A 21941-nucleotide genomic window follows, 5' to 3' on the forward strand; every position below is an offset into this window, starting at 1 on the left:
GATCCCCAGCACCCGCGTCTCAACTCACAACCATCTGTTCCAGGGTATCCAATGCCCTCTTTTCGCTTCCAAGGGCACCAGACACAAATGATGCACAGACATACATGCAAGCAAAACAGTCATATACATTTTTAAAAAAAAACTCTTTAAAAATGAAATGGCTTAAGTGACATCGTTTTCTGTCAATCCTCTGGTCAAAAGCTGTGATCTTTGTGCTTAGATCTCAAGGTCAATTTACATTCACAATACAAGACAATTAGATGCTATTTTTCCCAAATTAGATACCAGCCACTTACTGGTAATGACATATTAATGACAATTTTGTGAAGCATTCACTTACTTGTATAATCTTATTTCCAGGATCACCAGGCACATGCCATCAGGAGAGTTTAAATGACAAGGAAGAAGTGTTCATTGATAAGAAATCAATCCCTCCCTCCTTCCCTCTCTCCCTCTTTGCTTGGCAGAAGCCTGCTTACTGCTATTACTAGCAATCTTGCCGTCAAATTTAGATAAACTGAAAAACAGAGCTGATTATTAAACTTAACTTAAGCACTTCACTGATTCTTCCCAGAAGCCACATATATGTAGCCTTGAATGTAAGTGAGCTATAAATTCTCTCTTCTTAAAGAGATTTATTTAAATTAATGAGTATTTTGCCTGCATGTCCGTAAGTGCATAGTGCGCATGTGCTGTCTGTGGAAGCCTGAAAAGGGTGTCAAATCCCCTGGGCCTGAAGTTATTTAGAAGGTGGCTGAGTTGCCACGGGTGTGTTGGGTACCTGAATCTGAACCAGGGTCCCCTGAAAGAGCAGCCAACGTTGTAACAGCTGAGCCATCTCTCCAGCCCAAACGTTTCCCGCCCCCCTTCTAGTCCTGAGCTGGGGCAGGTGTCCATGCAAATCATGCAAACAACTGATTTCTAGCTGATTCCTTCTTCCAAAAAGAAAGAGGTAAGAAAAAAGCGGCACAAGCGGGAAGCATAAGTCACTGTGTGTTTATTCATAGAACACAACTTTCTTCCCGGAGAGGACACACAGCCTAAGGAATTCCACTTTCACGATTCCTTTCTTCTGGCTTTGCATCCTGAGTTTCCATATCCGTTAATCAAGGTTTGCACAGAATGATTAAAAATTTTCCCTGAGATCATCAAGGCCGTGTCTTGTCCACAGAATATATTTTCCTACAAAAGTTCAGGATGAAACACAGGGCTCTGAGAATCCTTGTTTGGAAGAGGTAGAATCCCTAAGATGGTGAAAAGCACACCAAAGCATTACTTCAATTTCACTTCATTATAAACTATCATTATCCCTTCAACATCTCCGAACATTCTAGAAGGGTAAGTCACTGTACCACACAGGAAGACACTGCCGGCATGCTATGCACAAGCCATCTTTCTTCTTGACGCCTCAGGCTTGCAATCAAATGTACAGCTAGAGAGGTTCAGGCAGCATTTCCCCAGTGGTTTATGGGAAAGAAAAGACCCAGATGTAGGCAATTAGGAAAATGTGGTCATCTCAGCATGCCCTCAGTCAGGCCTGGGACACTCCTCATAGTGGCCTGATATCACAGCAGCTACTGATCCTGCACACATGGGAACACAGCCAGACTTGCTTGCCTATCCAAGCCAACAAAGTGTAAAGAGAACGTACATCACTGTAGCTCCAGTATTTGAACATGGAAGGTCAACTATGGACCAAAATCCAAGTCTTCCAGTTGCAAGAAAGAGTATTGAAGTGAGCCAGCTTTCTGGGAAGGACCACTCTTACGTTTTCTCATCCTTCCTCCTCTCACCCATCCCCCTAAAAATGGCACAATGGTATTCCCCACTGAGAATTTCCCAGATAAAAAATAAACAAGCACAGGCCTCCCACTCGGTAGTGGAAGAAGGGAGCAGGCCTGCAGGAGGACCAGAGGGAAAGAAGGCAGCAGATGAGCCAGGCAAGGGCAGGCACGCCTGGGGTACGTGTAGACCTCTGAAGATGGAAGGCTGAGCATCACTTGGTGTGGCACATCTGGAGATGTCCTTCATAGATGCCGGGTACCGTTCTCTTTCTTAGGTTTTCTTGAGGTAGTTCTGACATGCTTTCACCATGTCTTTCAAAAAGTTTGGAACTCCATTCTGCAAAGGGAAAAATTTTTTTTCTATGTATACCTCATTCTCTGGAGTGTGGCAAACGATAAAGAGTGATGGCTTTCTGGATAATTAAAGATAACAGGACCCATGATTCCATTTCAACATGACGCTGTCACACAAAATGGCAGAGGACAAGACCCAGAGCAGACAGACTGCTGCTTCAAATATAGGGCCTTCCAAGGGACAGGATATTCTCCATGGTGAAGTGGAGACTGGGGACTGACTTTCACACGTACTCTGGTGCTCCTTATTTGGCCATGTCCCCTTGACGGTGAGGCCCGATGGCCCTCAGAGGAAGGATAGCCGACTACCAAGAAGAAACTTGGTACCCTAGCATCATATTCAAGGGGAGGAGGTCCCCATCAGTCACAGTCATAGGGAAATGGAATGGGGTGAAAGCGGGACGGGAGGGAGGAATGGGAGGATGCACGGGATGGGATAGCAATTGAGATGTAGTATGAATGCTTTTATTTTTCAATAAAAAAATAATATAAAAAAACTAACAAAAAATATAGGGCCTTCCATTTGACTTAAAACTACAGAGCCCTTTTTGAAATATTACTTATTAAAAAGAAAGGAATAGGAGGCTAGCAAGATGGCCCAGAACATGCTTTTCCTGCAAGGGATCTGAGCTCAGTTCCCAGGCCCTCTGTTAAGTAGCTCATAGGTACCAATAACTGACTCTACCTCCAGGGCTCCCACACCTCTTCTGAACCCTGCACACACCTCCACTCACATCTGTTCATCTTGCCCCCATACACATATACGTTTAATTTCTTAAAAATAATAATGGGGGAAAAACAGAGTCAAAACAAAACAAGACTGGGATTCCAAAACAGAACAAGAGCCTGGCAATAGATCGCTGGCTTCTTCCTTAGAGGAATGGAGGTGCTTGCCCTTGTTCAGTGTTAAGCACTGGGCAAGACTTTCTGTAAACGCTGTCTCACTGACTTTAGCTCCATGCAGTAGGCAACATTCGCCTCTGGTTTTTAAAGACGAAGGAAGTCGGGGCTTCCCTATCTAACACAAGACGGTCAGTAGGAGAGGCCAAATTCAGAATTCTATCTGTTTGGCACTGACGCCTACAGACAATTCTTGCTTTCCCTGAGTCACTGGAGTTTGGACCTATGCAAAGCCTAGTGAATAGTCACAGTGATGCAGGAGTCTAAAAGTAGCAGCCTATACCTGGCCACAGTTCCCTGGCCTTAAAGAATCAGGGGAGGGGGGGGGCGACAACTGAACCAGAGGCTTCCTTCGGGTCAGGACATGTCTGCCTGCCTCTACGCAAGGTCAGTCTGTCTTATCCCTTCACAGGCAGATACCAAAAGCACTATTGTACTTACAAGGGGCAGACTTTTGTCTGGGAGTTACGGAGAGTGATCTTGGAGGGTCTGGGGCCACCAGCAGGAAGGAGTGACATTCCAAGCTAACAGATTCTTTGTCCTATGTCTCAGCCTCCATCCTGGGTGTCGGCCACTCCAACTCTCACCAAGTCACTCAACCAAGCTCTTCATAAAAGGGTCTTATGACCCTGGGACAATGTGTCCCTTCAGCGTGACAACCCGCAGGCTAAGTCAACATTTGTCAAGTGCGAGCTCCCCACTCCCTGCCTCCTGGGATCTCACCTTGGCTGCCCAGTTAATGAGCCAGGACGGAATTTGGCCACCCGGGTTATCAAAGTAGTACATGAAAACTAAAAGGGGAAAAGAAAAGACAATTCAGAAGGGGGTGGGGACTGGGAAAGTGCACTAACAAAGCCCTGAAAATCTATCTTCAGATTTGGGCCCAGAGAACATGGAGGAAAAAGAGTAAGTTATCCCAGTGAACAACCCAGACCGGCCTTTTGGCTACTGACACAGAAGCACTGTTGAAAATACAGCCAGCGAAACATCTGGCCGTGATTTCTTAGATACCTGACAAATGCTAGACAATGGCTATCATCTCTCATTTCATTATCCAAGCAGCCCCAAGGAACTGACAGTTAACCCACTTTATCCACGAGGAAATAAAAGACTCAGGAAGGTTATAACAAGCACCAGACACATAGTTCAGATCTTTGCCTGGCATGGGCCACACTCATCCAGTATGGCAGACATGGATGAGCCATGTTTTTCCTTTTTGGGTACTGTAATGAGTCGCTGGCCTTGTGTTCATGAGAGCTGTATCCTCTGATACACATCTGCCAATCCACTGGCCCTGTCCAGGCCCGGCCCCTATAGCCATAGGATAAGCCTGAAGGGCCTCTTCGTAAACCCTAGGGTCTGCTTTGAGTGTTCTGATTTCATCTGGTCAGTAAAGAATGGATGGCTGGTGGGTAGGACTGGAGAGCTGGCTCCTACATTTACAGCGGATCCCGGTTCGATTCCCAGTACCCACTTGGTGGCTCACAACGATCTATAACTTCAGTCCCAGGGGATATGGTGCCTTCTTCCAATCTCCACAGACATCATGCATGAAACATGTGCAGCTAAAACATGCGTGCACATGAAAGAATAAAATTTAAAAATCTAAACAAACAAAAAAACCACTCGTTGAGTCACACTGAAACATGTACATCCAAGCCCTAGCCCATTTGGCGTGTGGAGTGAGACTCTCCCGGATGCTGATCTCCCTTCTGCTCTGTTCCCAGGCCGTGGTTACTTTTTTTTAACAGATAAGCTTTTGTGCCTAACCTAGCCAGCGTTCAAGTGGCGCTGGCTAGCTGCTGACCTGCACCCCAGGCTTTACCTCTGCTCCCCTGCTTGCCATCACTCTCAATCGCCAGGCTCTGCTTGTACTGCTTCACTCGGATCACCCCGGACTTCTCGGGAAACTGAGGCACAGGTATGCACTGGGCCAGGACCACGTGGATCTTCCTCCCGTCCACATCTAGGTCTCTCCGCTGGCGGGTGTAGACATACTACAGAGCCGGTCAAGGTGGGACACCGGCATGGGGAGAGTAGCCCACACTGGTGGCCATGGGAAGCCACTGGACGCCCTCACTGAACATCTCTTCCCTTCTACTCACTGCCTGACCTGCAAAGCTGAGCCTCACGACCAACCCTAATTCCTACCGGAGAGCACATGTCCTCTGCCTGTGGACGGCCCCTTAGGCTCTCAGTTAGGCAAGGGTGTCACATTCCTCATTTCCTCTGAAGGCACACGGACTGCACTGTTCACTTAGCTGTGACCACAGAGAAGCTAATCAAATGCTCTCAGACTCCGATTCCCTGGCTAGGAGACGGAAGTGCTATTTGGTCCTCGGGCAGGAATGTTGGGGGCAGAAGAAGCTCTGGGTAGAAACTGGATCAACCTGTGTCCTGCCCCCCTCCACAGCTGTCATCGCAGACCTCTGCACATCGAAGGCAGTCGTGTCAACTAAGCCCTAGGAAGACATGTGGGTACCTCAGATTTTAGTAGGCTGATGTTCTCTCTGAGTTAACCTTGGTTTGCCGGAAACAGCAAAGCTATTTCACCTTTGTAAGCCTACACAAAGCATTCCCAAAGCCAACCGCACTATTCTATCAAAGATAATGCCATCTTTTTAAACATCAGTCTTATGTCGATGGATTTTTTAAATTAGTGTGCAAAGTGATGGGCTCACCTTGACTTCTTCCACACATGTCATTATACGTGCCCACTTCCACTGCCCTTAGGCAGATTATTGTCAGCAATTGTTCACAGTAGCAAGTAATCAATCTGCTTAAATGTGAGTGGAAAAACTCCCTATATTTCAGTCAACTGTTTTGCTTTATAAACAAAGAAACAGAGAGGAGAAGCCTGCACCCGGAGCCAGCAACTGCCAGTCAAGAGGACCATGCTGAAGAGAGACATAAAGGGAATAGAGAGGCTGAGTCCTGGCTCCTCTGTCGTATCAACCTCTACGATTATCATTTCACTTTCATGGGTCCCAACTACTCCTCTCTGAGAGCAAAAGGTGTGGACCAACGTGGACTGTTCCCCCTGGACCCCCACCTCTGAGACTCATCAATTGCTATCTTTGGACACTTTCTCTAAAAGTCACTTTCCATTGATCCCATGTGTGGTGACTGTCCTATGTGGTCACACCCGGAAATCACACTCTGAAGTCCCTGAAAGTCACACAAGCGGCTGCAGCAGTAGCAGATGGTTCCACAGGAGTCCAGGACAGCACTGTCCACAACTGCTGTGAAGTCAGTTGGTCCCAGTGTGAGCGCCATGGCTGGGAAACACAGGACTCCGAGAGAGCCAAAGAGCGCAGTGCTGTGAGAAAAGGATACATCTCTGTTGGACAGAGGGAAAGGGTACTTCACTTCCCAGTATGCCACCATCTGCCCATCGCAGTCCTTCTCGTAGAGCTCTGAAAGAGAGCACAGGAGGTTAAGGCATCTGGAGAGTTCCGCGGCTTCAAGACGCCTATGCAGCCTCAGTAGATGATAAACCTCCAACTCACCAGACAGACAGACAGACAGACATACATACATACATACATACATACATATATATATATGCTTTTCGAGACAGGGTTTCTCTGTGTAGCCTTGGCTGTCCTGGACTAACTCTGTAGACCAGGCTGGCTTTGAACTTACAGCTATCCACCTGCCTCTGCCTCCCGAGTGCTGGGATTAAAGGCGTGCGCCACCACCGCCCGGCTGACAACTATATTTTTGAAACAAACATGTATTTAATATCACTGGACGCTTGCTGCCCAGGGTTGGTCTAGAGGACAGAGAAACACAGAAGACCTATATAAACCTGGCACTTGTCCTCTGTACCAACAGCATGCTGGGATAGAATGTTAAGGAACCAGGTATCAAGAATTAATCAGGGGCTTTAAAGCAGGTAAACCACCAGATGTCAGTAGAGTACCAGGAGTTTTGCTCGCCAGCCCCTCCTCCTCAGGGTTTGCTTCCACACTGTTAGCCAGAGACTGAGCAAGTCAGAGTCTAGAGCTTTTAGGCTCAGGGCATCTCAGAAACAAAAGGCCCATAGAAGGCCGTGTCCTTATACAGCTAGACAGTGGCTGAACTGTGGCTAGCGCCAGCTTTCTCTCTTCTCTCCTCTCTCCACAATACGCCACAGCTTTGGTAACTAAATTCCTTTAACATCTGTGCTCTTAGGGCCAGGATATGCAAACTGCAGCTCTTAGGCCAGGGGTCAGCAAAGGAACTGAAGAGCAGGCATGTGGCTAGGCTGTGTGGTGGGCTCTCATCTCCCCATGCAGAGGAGGATCAGAAGATCCTTGGGAAAGATGCGAAGGGTACGTTTAGCACTTAAAATCAGACCAAAGCATTGACGAGGGAGCTTGGTGGCCCCTCAGTGCCCTTCAGTGACACACTGAAGACAGTCCTGAGCTGAGTGAGTGGATGTATTGCCTCTTCCAGTTCAGTATTCACTGTCCCCAGCACCCACCCCCTCCCTGCCCTTCTCTACTATGGGGCTTAAGTAGGTCATGTGGTCATTTCAGGGCTAGGAAAAGGAACAAGACATGGCTATGATGGTCAAGTGAGCAGGGCCTTACTTTGTTCCTTTAGTAAGTTTAGGCCCCATTGGTCACAACTTGGCTATTCCTAAAACCCAGGAGCAGTAATGTATGGACATCCAGATTTTTCTGGCAAGGCCAGCGGCGGCGGCTTCCACGGTACCCGAGACCACAGTGTCAACAGCTGTTGGCAGGCAACAAATTAAGAGGCTCTGCCGTTTTCTTTTTAAAGTCAGGTGCCCTAAGGGACCTGAACAAAAGAGGTTTTGTAGGCTCTCTGCCTCCTCATATGGCTCTTTTCCAAGCAGAACTCACAAGGGCACCTATTGGCAAAGTCTGCATCGTATGATTGCCTGGCGACTGCTGGGACAGTGAGGCGGTGCCAGCCTGCTGCCTCAGGTAGGCAAGTGTGCTCATGCTCCGTAATGAAGACTAGGGCGTGAAAACACGAGACTGCTCACTCCACGGCCAGTGTTCACAGGATAAGCAGTGGCTTTGGAATGAGCTGCGGAGACTGAGTCCTGGGCTGATTCTGTCAGGAGAATGTAACTCTCATTCCTAGAGTTATTTGCACAGGGAGAGCACAGGCCTGTGTCTTCTGGAGGAATCTGCCTGCGGATTAGGTCAATACAGCACAAGACAGTGTAGAGCTGAGGAAAGAAACATCCTGACGGGATTGTTGACGGTCCCCAAGCAGCATATGTGGAACCCAGAAGCTTCTGGACCTTTCCCCTGCCATAAACAATACATTTTTCTTTAAAAATGGTGGGGGTGGGGGCCACTGCCTCTTTCACACTTGCAGAAGGCTTGACTAAAGACTCCACTTGCCCTCGGCTGACTGAGCAAGTTTAATCCACAATTGGCTGAGATGGCAGAGTCAGGGGCTACTCTCCCCTTAAGATGCAGGAGGTTCCCTGTTTAATGCCTTTCATCTCTGTGTTTCTCCCAGGATAAAAGCCTCCACGATGTAGACTATGCAGGCTGTGGATTCACTTCCTACCACAGGTCACTAAATGTTCTCAGCCGAGCAAGAGAGGACGCGGGTCAGGGGGCCATCACCACCCGGCAACACCCACTGCCAATGGCTTCGGAAGACGCTGCTTTGTGCCTTCTGTCACGCAGGTTCCTGGACCTCCGATGCCTTCTAGTCACTCTTTCTCCTACTTCCTCACGTCCTCACATGTATGTATCCTCGCTTGTTTGGAGTTCTTTGACTCAACTTCCAAAAGAAAGTTTGGATTCCCCCTCTTCCAAGAAGGTTTCCATGGCAGTCAAGCTACACGGGTGAGTCCAGCTCAGGAAACAGAGCAAAGCAACTGTGAGGAGAGAAAGAAGGCTGACTCTAAGGCATGGTCAGAGGATGCCCCGGAAATGGCGAAGGTACGTTTAAGCCTCGAGTATGCAAAACTAAAATAGACAAGAACTGATTGACTTTCTAATGATTTTTTTTATGTACGCCGTCACTCACCTTTCACATACTGGTCCCATTGTTTTCTGTAGTCTAAGTCCATGTAGACATCTGCAAGTAGAGCTGGTGAGCAACCTTCCAGAACACCAAAGACTTTATACTCATAAAGTCCGGTTGGCTATGGAAACAGAGTGGGAGGAACAATCTGTTGATACCGGCGTTGAGATCCCGCATCACATGGAAAACAGCTGGGGCTGGAGTTCAAACACACCAAATGTTGACCTCCTCTAGGGTCTTGATGACGATAGTCTAGAAGTAGGCGGGACCCCTGGTCTCTTGTATCTCATATACAACTATAGGTGCTGGTGCAGGGAATAGTCACAAGCATTACCCAAATTATGTAAATAGGTATAAGAAGAGTTACACAGTAAATGGTGTTTTGTGGAGGACCTCTGTCAACAGGTAGATAGAAAAGGCATCTATAGGGACCATCTCCCAAGATCTATCTGGATATCAATGTTCTAAGTGTCAGAAGGACCAGCCACTGGGAGATGAAGAAAGCCACTCCTGGTAAGAGGAACTGATAGGGTGACATGTTTAAAGAGAGAAGTCTACAACACAGAATGGTAGGAGCTGAGGCTAGAAAAGTTGTAGTGTCAAGACAGCACTGACCCTGGGAATCATGCTAAGAGGTAAAGCTCTAATTCTCGTGGCTTTGGAAAACTGTGAACAGCGACATGGCCAGGTATGACTAGGGGTAGTTTAAGAATGACCAGATCTAATTAGATTTTAAAGGTCCAAGAGTCTTGGTGGAGAGCAATGCCATAGGTGAACAGATATGGCTTTAAAACCCTGAGCACTCATGGCTGGTTGATATCCATGGGAGACCTGCCCTCTTCTGAGGAAAAACAGAGGTGGGCAGAGGAACTGGGAGGAGAGAATGGAGGGAAAACTTCAGTCAGGATGTAAAGTGGTAGATAGATAGATAGATAGATAGATAGATAGATAGATAGATAGATTTTTTAAGATAATAAAATAAAACTCAGTGCACTAATGCAGATAATAGATGGGTACTAACAACAATGCTTGGAGTACCAGGAAGGTAAATCCAATAAGAACTGTTGCTAGAAGAATGAGGAGAGGAAATTAAATTACTGAGGAGAATTCTGCCAACCATTGTTGGACATGGTAGGGGAGGGAGTGGACTCCACTAACACAGAAGAAACAGGAAAAGAGGTGTCTGTGAGCTATTGGGGTGTGTAGGATTTCTAGCTTAGTCTGGATGATTTCCCAGTACCAGGTATACATTCATGCTACAGAGGCAGCCAGAGTTCTGAGGAAAGGGTATATTCTAAATATCCACAAAGCACAATGAAACCAATGTATTTTGTAAAGTCGTATACAAGACAGAGTTTTTCAATTGTTTTTGTTTGGGGAGGGGTGGTTTGTATTTGTGGCTTGTTTGTGTTCTTGTCTTATTCTTTTAATTGAGCAAGAAAACAGAAAAGGGAACAGCTGTCTGTTTCAAATCATGTTGAGACAGATGGTTCTGTTGTTTAGAAAGGAGGGAAAAACAAGAAAATTTCTACAAATACGAGTGAGTTCTTTCCTTCTCATGTCAAGCCACATCCTTGTCTGTGGGGGTTGTAGGCTCCAGGTGGCCCCACTACGCATTCAGTGGTGGCTCTAAATCAAGAAAAGCAATGAACTGACAAAAGCAAGCAAGGGAGAAAACACAGCTGTTAGACAGGTCTTGGGTTTTACTGACTATTTGTGAAAGAAGCTCCTTAAAGCCCAAGCCAAGGACCCCAGCAAAGTCTAAGAAAGCCTTGGGAGATCCTTTTAAGCAGTGGCTTCCAACTCGGCTGCCTTTTAACATAACATGCCACATCCCAGTTTAGGAATCTCAGATAGATGTGAACGAAGCCAGGCAAGAAACGGAAGGTGAAATTAAAAGCGAGGCCACAGTGTCATGTCAGCTGTACAAGCATATGGCTTGATGCCAGGGGTCTCTGATAAGCCAAGCGTAACTGGGTGGATCTAAGATTGTGCGCTTCAGCATGGGTTGCTAGGCTGAGGGAAGGGCTATCCCTGGGACCTCCTGAGAGGCCTCAGGAGGAACAACTTCCGCTGCCCTCACTGCACGCACAGGAAGGACTAGGGGTGAGGGCCCCTCCATACGCACCCGCTTACACAAACACAGGCCCATTTTAGTCAATAGAGAGAGAACGGGAAGCTTTTGAGAAAATAAGGGTCCTATTTTCTATTTTCACCAAAAACAGGACACTTACCTGTTAAGATATGATCATGGAGTCTTTCATGATTTACTGTGGATGTCTACAAAAATTAAGATAGACTGTTTTCTTAGACTAGGTCCCTGCCTTTCCTGAATGCAGTTACAGCCCTCCATGACCTTGATCCCATCCTCATCACAGAAGAGGACCAGAAAGTCAAAGAGAAAAACAGAATGACCTACAGTTTGCGTGAACACAGAAGAACGGACTATTGTGATGACTTCCTTTAGCCCCTCCCATCGTGGCGGAACTGAGGGACGCCAGAACTCTGGAAGAGCAAGACCCTTGGTGCCCCCTTCCTCATCTCTGGGCCCCACAGTCTTTTTGCTGAGCTCCACGGCCTGGCCCAGATGCCTGGATCAAAGCACTTTCTCATTCATGATTCCTAAATGGATCCTGCACACACACTCATTTTTATGTCATCCTTTAAAAGATAAGGTGATTAAAAAAAAAACAAAACAAAAAACAAATTACTGTAAAAAAACAACAACAACAACAAAAACCCATATTTCTTTTAGAAAGTCTGAAGACACAAAGAACTACTTGATGACTGACACGTAGCCTCACAATTCATAAGAATCTAATATTAGCATTTGATAGTATTCAACTAAAGGAAGCAGAGGTCTGTCTGCATGAGCAAATATTTGTGATGTGGTATCAACAGGTGGTCTTCTTCCCTGAAATGTAACGTCATGTTGAGACTATGGAAAGCTCACGTGAAACAATTCTTTTCCAAATACATTTCTGCTTCGGAATATTTTATAGAAATAAGATTTTCCAAAATAATCAGAAAGCACTCAGTCCAAAATCCTAGTTCATTTTCTCAATAGAGAAGTCCTCTCAGAGACGAGTGTTAGGGCATGAGCATTGCCATTCTAGGGCTGTTTGCACTCTTTTTAAATTTTAGAAAGCTTAGACAGCAGAACACGCTCCCCCGGAGACAGCAAAGAAGCAGCTCCCTGGGACTAGGTCCCGCTGTTTTACAATTTGATTCAGGAAAGCACAACACTTAGCTTTCCTTCAACACAGTTCATATTAACCTCATCTAAAGCCCTTTTAAAAATTCTGATTTACAGGTCATTTGAAAATATCGTTTTGGATAGTCTTGCAAGCTTGCCAACACTGTAAATACGCGTATGCAAGAGAGCCTCGGCTTTTCTTGACGCTTCCGACAACTACCTCTAAAAATGGCCCACATTCCTCATTTATAGCAAAATATACGCGATGTCTGATGTTCCATGTGTAAGACCGCCTCCTACACTTCAAATACTGAAAGGTTATGTGGGTGGCAGTGAGTTAACAAGTACCAGACATTGAATACCACAGCCATAAGCAAGAAGGTTTGGATGATATGGTGTACTCCCGCTTTCTCCATTGCTGGGAGAGCTCTCGCGAGAATGTAAGTGGCTAGTAACTGTTCTTGTCGCCTGTGTTGGAGCGCATCCGAGTGATGCTCCCTCTCAGCTCTGGATGGGGACACAATATTGGGATCTTTGCCAACTCTTCTGGGACTGAAAAGCAGCAAGTAAATGGCAGAGTAGAAAGACGGAGAGTTTCTGGCATGCTGAGCTGAGCTGAGCTGATATCCAGTCTATAGACCTCTGATTTATTAGCTATGTAAGACAAAGAGGTACCTTTATTTAGGGCATCCTCTGCACTGTTTTTTTTTTTAATTACTTGCTCTTAAAAGTAATCCTAACTGATCCAAAAACAGTTTCCCCTGACAATGCAGAATTTTATTTGAAATGTGTGTTATTAGGGGAACAAGCTTCAGATTCAGGGAGCCCCTGTCTCAAAACAAGGTGGAAGGTGGGAGAGACAGCTCAACAGTTAAGAGCACTTGCTATTCTTGCAGAGGACCTGGGTTAAGTTCCCAGGGCCATGCGTGGACTAGGCCTAGACCCCCTATACAGATGTAGGCGATGGGCAGCTCAGTCTTCATGTGGGTCCTCTAGTAAGGGGAGCTGAGGCTATATCTCTGACATGGACTCAGTTGTCTGCTTTTCGATCGCTTCCCCCTGGAGGTGCTGCCTCGCCTAGGCCACGGGGGAAAAGGATGCGCTCAGTCCTGATGCTACTTGATGTGTTGGGTTAGTGGGGGGCAGGGGTCCCCTTTTCTGAATAGTAAGAGGGATAGGAGGAAGAGGGAGGGAGGGAGGGACTGGGAGGAGAAGCGGAAGGGGGCTACAGTTGGGATGTAAAATGAATAAATAATTTTTTTTAAAGTCCTCAGCAGCCGTAGTAGGCATGTCACAACCTCACCTAACTCCAGTTCCAGGACACCCAACATCCTCTTCTGTCTTCCAAGGGCATCTGTATGCACCATAGTACATGTAAACTCATGTAGGCATGCATAAATATAAATAAGTAAATATGTGGACATGCATGAATACAGAATAAAGCGTTTAAAATACCAACTCTCCATCCTTTTTGGTTCCTAATACACTAACTACAAAGGAAATAGGAAAACAACACCAACAAAAGAAAGCCACTTCCCTTATAACCGCAAGGGCTCACACAAGCAGATTCCCCAAATTCCCTTTCTTTGCGTCATAAACATTAGCTGAGCTGCCTCTCCTCGCTGATCGATCAAAACAAAATGTTTGTGAAGCAAACTCAATGGACTTCTCTCCTTGCTTCAAGGCCCTGACCTTGTGAGGCAGCGTTCACTCCCTCCAGCAAACAGGCCGGGCTCAGGCTAAAGGACTCTCTGACTGCTTGCCCAAACACGCCAGCCTTTCATCTCACTTCCCACACATGGTTCTTCCTTACCCTATTTACTACTGTTCAGAAAAGGCAAAGTCACTTGCCAAACTTTCACAATGCTGAAGACCTGGGGGCTGTAGAACTCCCCCCCAACTGCAGTAGCCACCTAACTCTCTGCTAGTCTATTACTAGATCTGGAGCGGAGCTTCATTGCACATTACTCTAAAACCGGATGGCAGAATAGAGCTAAAACCTGTGGATATCTGCAAGACAAGGCGGCTATGTATAAGCCCACCAGAACACTACAGAAATACAAAGCCTTGCTAAAATTGCATTGCCAGAGCAGGGAAAGGGCCGTGAGAGGAGAGTGGAGCCTCTCTTGGCTCAGGGTGAGTATCTTAGTTATTTCTCTATTGCTGAGAAGAGTCGCCATGGCCAAGGTAATTTATAGAAGGGTTCGTTGGGGGCTGCTTGCTTATAGTTTTAAGGATGAGTCCATGGCCATCATGGCAAGGGGAATGGCAGGAGGCAGGCAGGCATGGTGCCAGAGTGGTGGTGAGAGGTGAGAGCTTGCATCTTTATCCAAAAGTAGGAGGCAGCAGGGAGGCAGGTCGCTTTTGACACCGGCTCCTTCTACTCCAGGAGTGGCTCCTTCAGCTCCACTCTCTGCATGTTTCGTCCAATCAAAGGCTTACAGTTAAGGTAAAGAAGGCCTTGTCACATAAGATCTTACCTCAGGCAGGGACCATACACCAATGACATGAGAGACAAGAGTGACTTGCTGAGAGTCAACTGATGACACTTAATGACAACGCCTGCGTAACTTGTCCCTTCTGCTGCTTTAGCTGCAGAATGGGCTACTTACTGGGAGTTCCCCTGGGTCCCTAAGCCTGGTGCATTTGCCCAACAGCATCCTGCGTGGCCCACATACTGTATTCTAGAAAGTTCAGACTCAGACAAGAAGAAAAGCAGGAAGGGAATAAGGATAGTGGACTCCATTTTAACTGGCCAGACACTGCCAGTTTCCTCTTCTCCCTAAGAGATGTCGCCTACACCCCGTACGCCAGAAAGAACAGCACGGTTGTGACAGCAAGGGCTTGGGGCCACGAACTGAGTTGATTCTAAGTCCGCTGCCCACTAACCTGTAAATGGGTCAAACAAGGGCTTCCAACTTATAGAACGGCTCTGAAGGTCACTCTCCAGGTGATCCAGCTGAAGACGGTGAAGTGGGTACACAGACAATTGATCCCCTTTTTTTCCAGATTAAGAAGTGAGGACTGAGAGCCACAGGGAACCAACACCACGCCAGGCACTACGCCAGGCATCACATTAACCAGCTGAGCTTGGGGATACAGGCCGCAGCATCTCCACCTTACAAATGGAGACATGGGAGCTGCAGAGAGAGGCCAAGTGGCTAGGACGCAGCTACCAGGGTGGCTGGATTCTAAGGTGTGATTCTGCTGCTGATGGATTGTGTAGACAGTAAGCCATTTGCTTGTTTTTGTTTGCTTGCTTGCTTGCTTGCTTATGGAATATTGGCTAAGACAAATTTTCCTGTTTAAAGGAAAGGCCATGCAATTTACTTTCAGTTGCCCTGCTAAGGTTGTTGGCATGCTGATTTGACCTCAGCCGAGCCATTTGCCATGTATTTGCATGAGGGAAATGGAAACCGTCAAATGTTTACAGTCGGCCTTCGGCAATTCCCAGGTAGAAATGATCGCCTGCAGATAGCATCTGCCCACACCATACCCTCCTGACCTGACCTAGACAATGAGTAACCCGCTGTTTACGGAGCTTATCTGGCTTTCATCACCACCAGCTAAGGGAGGGCAGAGGAAGAGTCACATCTGCAGAGGTAGACTCCTGTCAGCAAAGGTCACCTGAGCCTCTTTCTTCAGGCCACAGCGCAGCCTGGATCAATGCCGTTTCACTGTCCTCTGGGACCGGGGACAGCTTCTGTTGGTCAGTCAGTGGTGCCAGGAAGAGCCATCGCTGGGAAAGAACTATAGGGTCCTCACTTAGCTGAGGCCCAGACAAGGACCAGCACATGCCAGGGTAGTCCCTACTCTACACGCAGCATGTAGAGATGACCTACTAAGTCATCAGTCAGACCTTTTCAGCCCAGCATCCTTCTAAGACAAGTTGTGAGCTCTGTTTGCCAGCCTCGGTCTATCGGCTATATTGCTCACTATCGCCACTGCAATGATACAAGACATGACTAGAGATCACCAAGGAAGATCAGCTAAGGGTCTATGGTTCTTCTTTTTCAGAAAACCTAGGATTACTGCTCAGAGGACCATACTCACTCTCAGTGGGGGCTCAACCGAAAGATCAGGGGCGACCGATCTTACAACAGACACTGATTTTGCCTTCACTGCCCTTGTACCTGTTTATACTGGTTCTCGCCCCTGGAAGACTCTTCTGCTTCTGACGGAATCTCTCTCAGTATCAGAAAGCCCACACGTGCCACAATAGGCTGTCCCTAGGCACCAGTGGATCTGGAAGAACAGTTGTAACCTGTGGCTTCAGCCGCTGGTTAACGTATCACGCAGAAGAGCACCCAGGACGAGCACTGAGGCTCTAGGTCTATGTAGCCATGGCCAGACTTAAAAAAAAAATAGGTGCTGGGGATTTGAAGTCCATCCTCCTGCTTTCCCAGAAAGTCTTATTTCCTTCTGAGCCATCTTCCTGCACCCCCTCCTTCACTCCCCCGTTACTTGATTTTCTTCTCAGCATTTTTCTGCCCAACGTCTCTTTATACTGTAGAGCATTTATTCTTATCACCGAAGCCAGCTCCTGTGGAACCCTGAGAAGGACTGGTGACTCACAGAGAAGGATTTCGCCTTAGTGGGTCCCGCAGCCCTTACACTTTGTGCTGAAGCGGTAGAGTCCTCTCCTTTGCTCACCACCGTGTGCAGAGGAAGCAGCACGTGACTCCCCTGAATGACAGGATGAGTGAGAATGGAGCAGAACTGAGGTTCTGAACTCAGGACTGCCCGCCTCCAACGTCCATACTCTGCCCATGACGTCACAGTGCAGCCTTCACCTAGTGCGGCTCGCAGTATTCTGGCCTCCCAGCAAGCTGCGTTTTTAACAAAGGTTTCATCCAAGCACAGTAGCTCTCCTGCCGGTTGTTTCACACCCATAAGGTTTTATGTGACTCGCTTAGCCTTGCTTCGCCCCTCTACCCGAGGGATAAGAGAGTAAGCAAGCGCACGCCTGCCTCGCTTCCGGACTCGTTAGAAGGTGCGAGTGAAGACATACATGTGACATGCACAGTATTTTACACATTGCACGCTGCACACCTCCAAGTTATCATCACTACAACATGGGTAGAAAAAAAAAAGAAAGCAGTAGATGAAAACAGATGAAGGTCAAGCAAAAGATGGTAATGTTGGGGAGGGCGGTCCTTCCTTGTGGAACAGGCTGTGACTTAATAAAGAGGGAAACCCTAAGCTTATAAAAAAAAAAGTCCCCTGTAGGAAGATATGGTGGCGCATGCCCATAAATGCCAGCACTCGGTACGTGGACACAAAAGGAGCTCCAGGATAGCCTGGGCTACACAGTGACTTCCAGGCCAGCTACAGCCACATGATGAAACTCTGTCTCAAAATAGGTAACTACAATTAAATGAGGAAAAAACTCCCACTTGTCCAACAGTTTGATTCGGAATAGCATGCATCCACTTTAAAGGATGGTACAAATTTACTTTTTTTTATGTAAAATACAATTTATTGCATTGAAGGATGTTCCGAAGTCTCTGTATCTGTTTTAGTCCTTTCAAAACATCATTGTAAAATGACCACCATCACATTTAGATGTGACCACAGTTTTGCTTCTCTCTGTCCTCGTTTCAGTAAAGGACATGAAATGAGAAACCACAAAGAGCAGCAAGATTGCCACCTCAGGTGATGTACACTGTGATGCTGAGCATGGGAGACCAAGCAGTCACTTATCAATGGCCACCTTGCGGCCATCCACAACACGCTAAGCATAATCCTTAAAGGCCCGTCAGTCCAACCAACCTGCGCAGCACCTTCCTTAAGAGTCACAGCATTTCCCTTAGATCACCATAGAGTCAATGAATACGGAATGGAATGGGTATGTGGCCAGCCCTCTGTCTCTCTTTCAGTATGCTAATAATGAGGCAGAACGTCTCTCCCGGGATAACCCATGCCACATTCCGGGTACTCTACCACAGTGTGAGGTAGGAGGTAGGGTAGTGAAGGGCCCTCATGGGCAGAGAGACAGAGTGTCACTCTGGCAACATTCCTTAATTCTAAGCCTCGGGTGTATCATGTGCCCACCTACTAAGCATCTTTACATTCATATGCCGAGGATGGCCTAAACCCATGAGAACGGGGAGACAGTGCTGGAACAGCTGAGCAGAGACCTTAGCATCCCACCAGGCTGCACGTGCCCTCTGCTCACAGAGTCAGAGGGTGCAAGAAGCAAGTGTGGAACCAGACAGCTGGCTTCAGAGGCTGGTTCTAACCTTGACCAACCAACGCTTATCCTCCACACACGCTCCTTTCCACCTGGCTAAAGGGGCGAAGATCAATGGTGTCTGTCCCAGGGCTGATGTTAAAACGGAGTAAGTCGATAGTAAGTCAGTATCTGCTACGTATCTGGTGCCCAGAATATAAGAAAACAGGCAGCAAGTGCTAGCTATGACAATGACTGGTGGTAATTCTGTGACTAAGGGTGACAACAAAAGGATGGCGATAAGATCAGAGCCTTTCTTTCTTTGTGCTGTGAGTGTGGGATACAGGACAGCGAAGAGGTGGAAGGCCAAGGAGCCGGTTAAGAAGATGAGGCAATATGAGGTGAGAGGTGCTGAGAACGAAACTTGAGAAAAGGAGGAGAGAAACAGATGTGATGCCTGACACACAACTTGGCAGGTGCCTTGACAATGTGGCTGGCAGGGAAGGGGTAGGATCGGGGAGAAGACAGAGGGATTTTGTCTGAAAGCGTCCACTTTCACGCGGGGAGTGGTTGAAGTCTCAATAGCATGTCCATTTTGTCTGGTCTGTATAGCACGTCTCCTGTTCACCTTGCACCAACCTATGGTCCTGCTACACTACAGGCAGCTAGTTTGATGAGTGAATAACTGCCAACCTTAGCAAAACATAATTACAGTAGGAAGCACGTGCCATTGGATGCGTGTGAGTGCAAGTGGTTAAAAAAAAAAAAGACAAAATGGCAGCTAGAAGTTCTTTATGAGGTAGGAATAGAACCATCACCAGGCTGATAATTACCATCAGTAAGTTACTATCCCTGACACGACCGAGGTGAACAGTAGGACTTCCTATTGATAACCTCATGAAGTATTCCCAGGCCCCAGAGGACTGTCCTGCATCAGTCCAAGCTGCGCTGAGGCCTCAGAAAGGGAGCACAGACGACCTTAGCTGACAGGAGTGTACCTCAGCCAACCAGAAGCCTCGTCCACGTTCACATAGTTCCGTCTAAACCAATCTGTTCTGTCCGAGGCTGCGAACCCTCCCACCGCACGCACCTCTGCTGTGAAACTTCCCTGCCGCTCTGCAGAGTTCCTTCCTGCATCCCTCCAAATCTGTTTCCTTCACGTGTGAAATCCAGAGCTACTGAGAAATTGTAAAATTATAAAATGTAAGACGCTTGCTTGCCCTGCCCGGAGGCTTCTCCCAGTTCTCGTTACTACTAGCCTCAGAGTTCCACCCTAGTTCCCAGAATAGCTACATGCGAGCTCCCTATATCAGAAGTCCCATATGGTTTCTAGTAACCGCCCTAGGGACCCACACCCAAGTCCCCACAAGAAGTCTCCCACTGCCAATGTCCATACGGTTTAAGCTTGATAAGGAACCCCACGTGCTTTGTGGTTTTAGCCCTTAAAAACTAGTCTGTAACAGCTACTCGGGGTCCTTCACCTCCCGAGGGCTGAGGGACCCTGGCGCGTCAGCAATAACAATAAACCTTTGCTTTTGCATCAGTGCGTTGTGCCTCTCGTGGTCTCTCACGGCGACCCCCTTTCCGAGTTGGGCGTGAGAGTGCAACACTACCATAGTAAATGAGTGTTAGGCTCCTTCACCCTAGCACTCTTAGTCGTGTGCCAGGGAACTGCGGTTGCCTAGAGCAAATCAACTGTGGACAAGCTTCCGTTTCTCCCACCTGGGTAGCTACGTGGTCCCAAACGCTTCCAAAAAGATGCCCCAAGATGCTGAAGAACCAACTCCACCGCTCCTCCAGTTTCCGTGGTTCTTTCTGCCCAAGTGTCACAACCAATTTCTTAAATACAACTTAAAATTCGAGCCCACACAAGACAGGCACTAAAATGGTGAGATTAATATGGTCACCTCTTGGCCGCTGAGAACAGCCAGTCCTTGCATCTCTTTCCCACCTGCTCAGGACACGGTCCCTCCCCACCCCACACAGCAGTGGCACTCACCTGGCAGAAGGGAAGGGAACCATGCTCTCTGCAGGCGTGCCAATGGTTTAATTCTACCATTTACTCCTAACAAACTACTTCCAGAGCTGGGCTAAACTTCCAAACTGCTCATTTCCTGCTGCCTGTCAGCTGATTGCTGACAAAAGCCTGTCCTTTGCGAAGGTAGATAACCACATCCTCCCAATGCCTAGGCGCACACCACTCCAGCTCGATGTCTGAACCAGTATTGGACCCGTTATACCCATTTCTAGTGAAAGTCTACACCCTAGACTGGGTACCTAAGGCACATCGACCCCATTTCCAAACACAGGCCATTAAATACAGTTCCCCGGGCCGTTTGATTTTTTTCTTCTTTTTTTCTTTTTTTGCAAACCCTACAGAGTAAGACAAATTAATAACAATCCACAAATCCAGCAACAGAAATGACCTGAGGCTGAGCTCAGATAACCTCTCAAGCACGTAGGATCTACAGAGCACAAAGTTATTCAAGAGGAGTCCAGTCACTCCAGCAGAACAGGGGGCCCGTGGGGAGTCCTGACCCGGATACCCAGGCCACTGATCTGCTCCAGCCGGCGAGTCAGCCGCTACCTGGTCAAGCAGCCGATAGATGGTGATGCCTGAAGCTTCCACCAGCAGCTGCCAGTCGGCCCCGGCTAGTGCCGGCTGCTGGAGCTCCGCACAGGCCTCCCGGAACTGTTCGTCTGAGAAGCAGCCTGCGGCCCCCGCCATTGTTCTGCAGCTGGGATACAGCGCCCGGAGCACCGGTCACCCACTGGCCCTTAGAGAAATCGGGGGCGGGGTCACAAGGTGGCCCCCAACCTGATTGGCAGAGAAAAGAGAAGGCGGGGCTTGGTAGATGAGGCAAGGGTGTGGGGAACAGAGGTTGTAGGGGAAGTTCCCGGCCTCAAAACGGGCAGGACTAAGCAAAGGGTGAGAAGAATGGAAAAGAAAAAACTAGAACAAAGCTAGAGATTATCTGAGGAAAGAATGAAGGGCTGAAGAGGAGAAACTTCGGGGGGGGGGGGGCACATCCTATGCTCACCTCCATAACCTTTAAACCTGTGTGGGGTCCCTACCTACCTACCTCTCTGAAGGTGGACTTGGGGGCGGGGCGGGGAAGAGGAGCAGAAAGTAAGTGCTTGAAAATCTCAGAGGTCAGACGCGAAGAGCATATTTCAATCAATCAATCAATCATTCAATAAAGTTGCTCTTCTTTCTGTTACACAATTAGAAACACTAGCTTGAGAATCAATCTCTTGGAGTGAGCAGAAGGCCAAGGGAGGAAATAAGTACACGACGTGAAAATAGTTAAGAAACTGAATCACAGCGAGCAAGATCTTTGCCACCCCAATGAGTACAGATTATCTGGAAGACACACTGTCTGGATTTCTGCGGCTTGCCTAAGTTAAGTCTTTGTGCAACTCAAAACATCATTTTGTTAATGGTTTTCCTGGTATTACAGACTCTCGACTCTCAGCAGAAAACTTTACCTTGGCTTTGAATACAGTAGGCAGTTAAAGATAAGTGCAACAG

At 47.6% G+C, this 21941-nt stretch overlaps 1 protein-coding gene across 2 annotated transcripts; it reads right to left on the bottom strand.

The window, feature by feature from the left end:
• Positions 1–975: 975 nt before the first annotated feature.
• PCTP (phosphatidylcholine transfer protein) lies at positions 976–21184 on the bottom strand. Of its 2 annotated transcripts, XM_084748972.1 has the most exons (6): positions 20997–21184; positions 9045–9162; positions 6375–6454; positions 4864–5035; positions 3762–3829; positions 976–2121 (listed from the first exon to the last, which is right to left on the bottom strand). In XM_084748972.1, exons 1-6 carry the CDS (start codon positions 21135–21137, stop codon positions 2056–2058), a joined length of 645 nt encoding a protein of 214 aa, XP_084605098.1. In that variant the 5' UTR covers positions 21138–21184; the 3' UTR covers positions 976–2055. The 2 variants fall into 2 exon arrangements, with proteins under 2 accessions (XP_084605098.1, XP_084605099.1); XM_084748973.1 differs by lacking the exon at positions 3762–3829.
• Between the last annotated feature and the right edge of the window lie 757 nt (positions 21185–21941).

This window comes from Acomys minous (genome assembly GCF_964271855.1).
Source record: "Acomys minous genome assembly, chromosome: 12".
In the NCBI taxonomy this organism is placed as follows: domain Eukaryota; kingdom Metazoa; phylum Chordata; class Mammalia; order Rodentia; family Muridae; genus Acomys; species Acomys minous.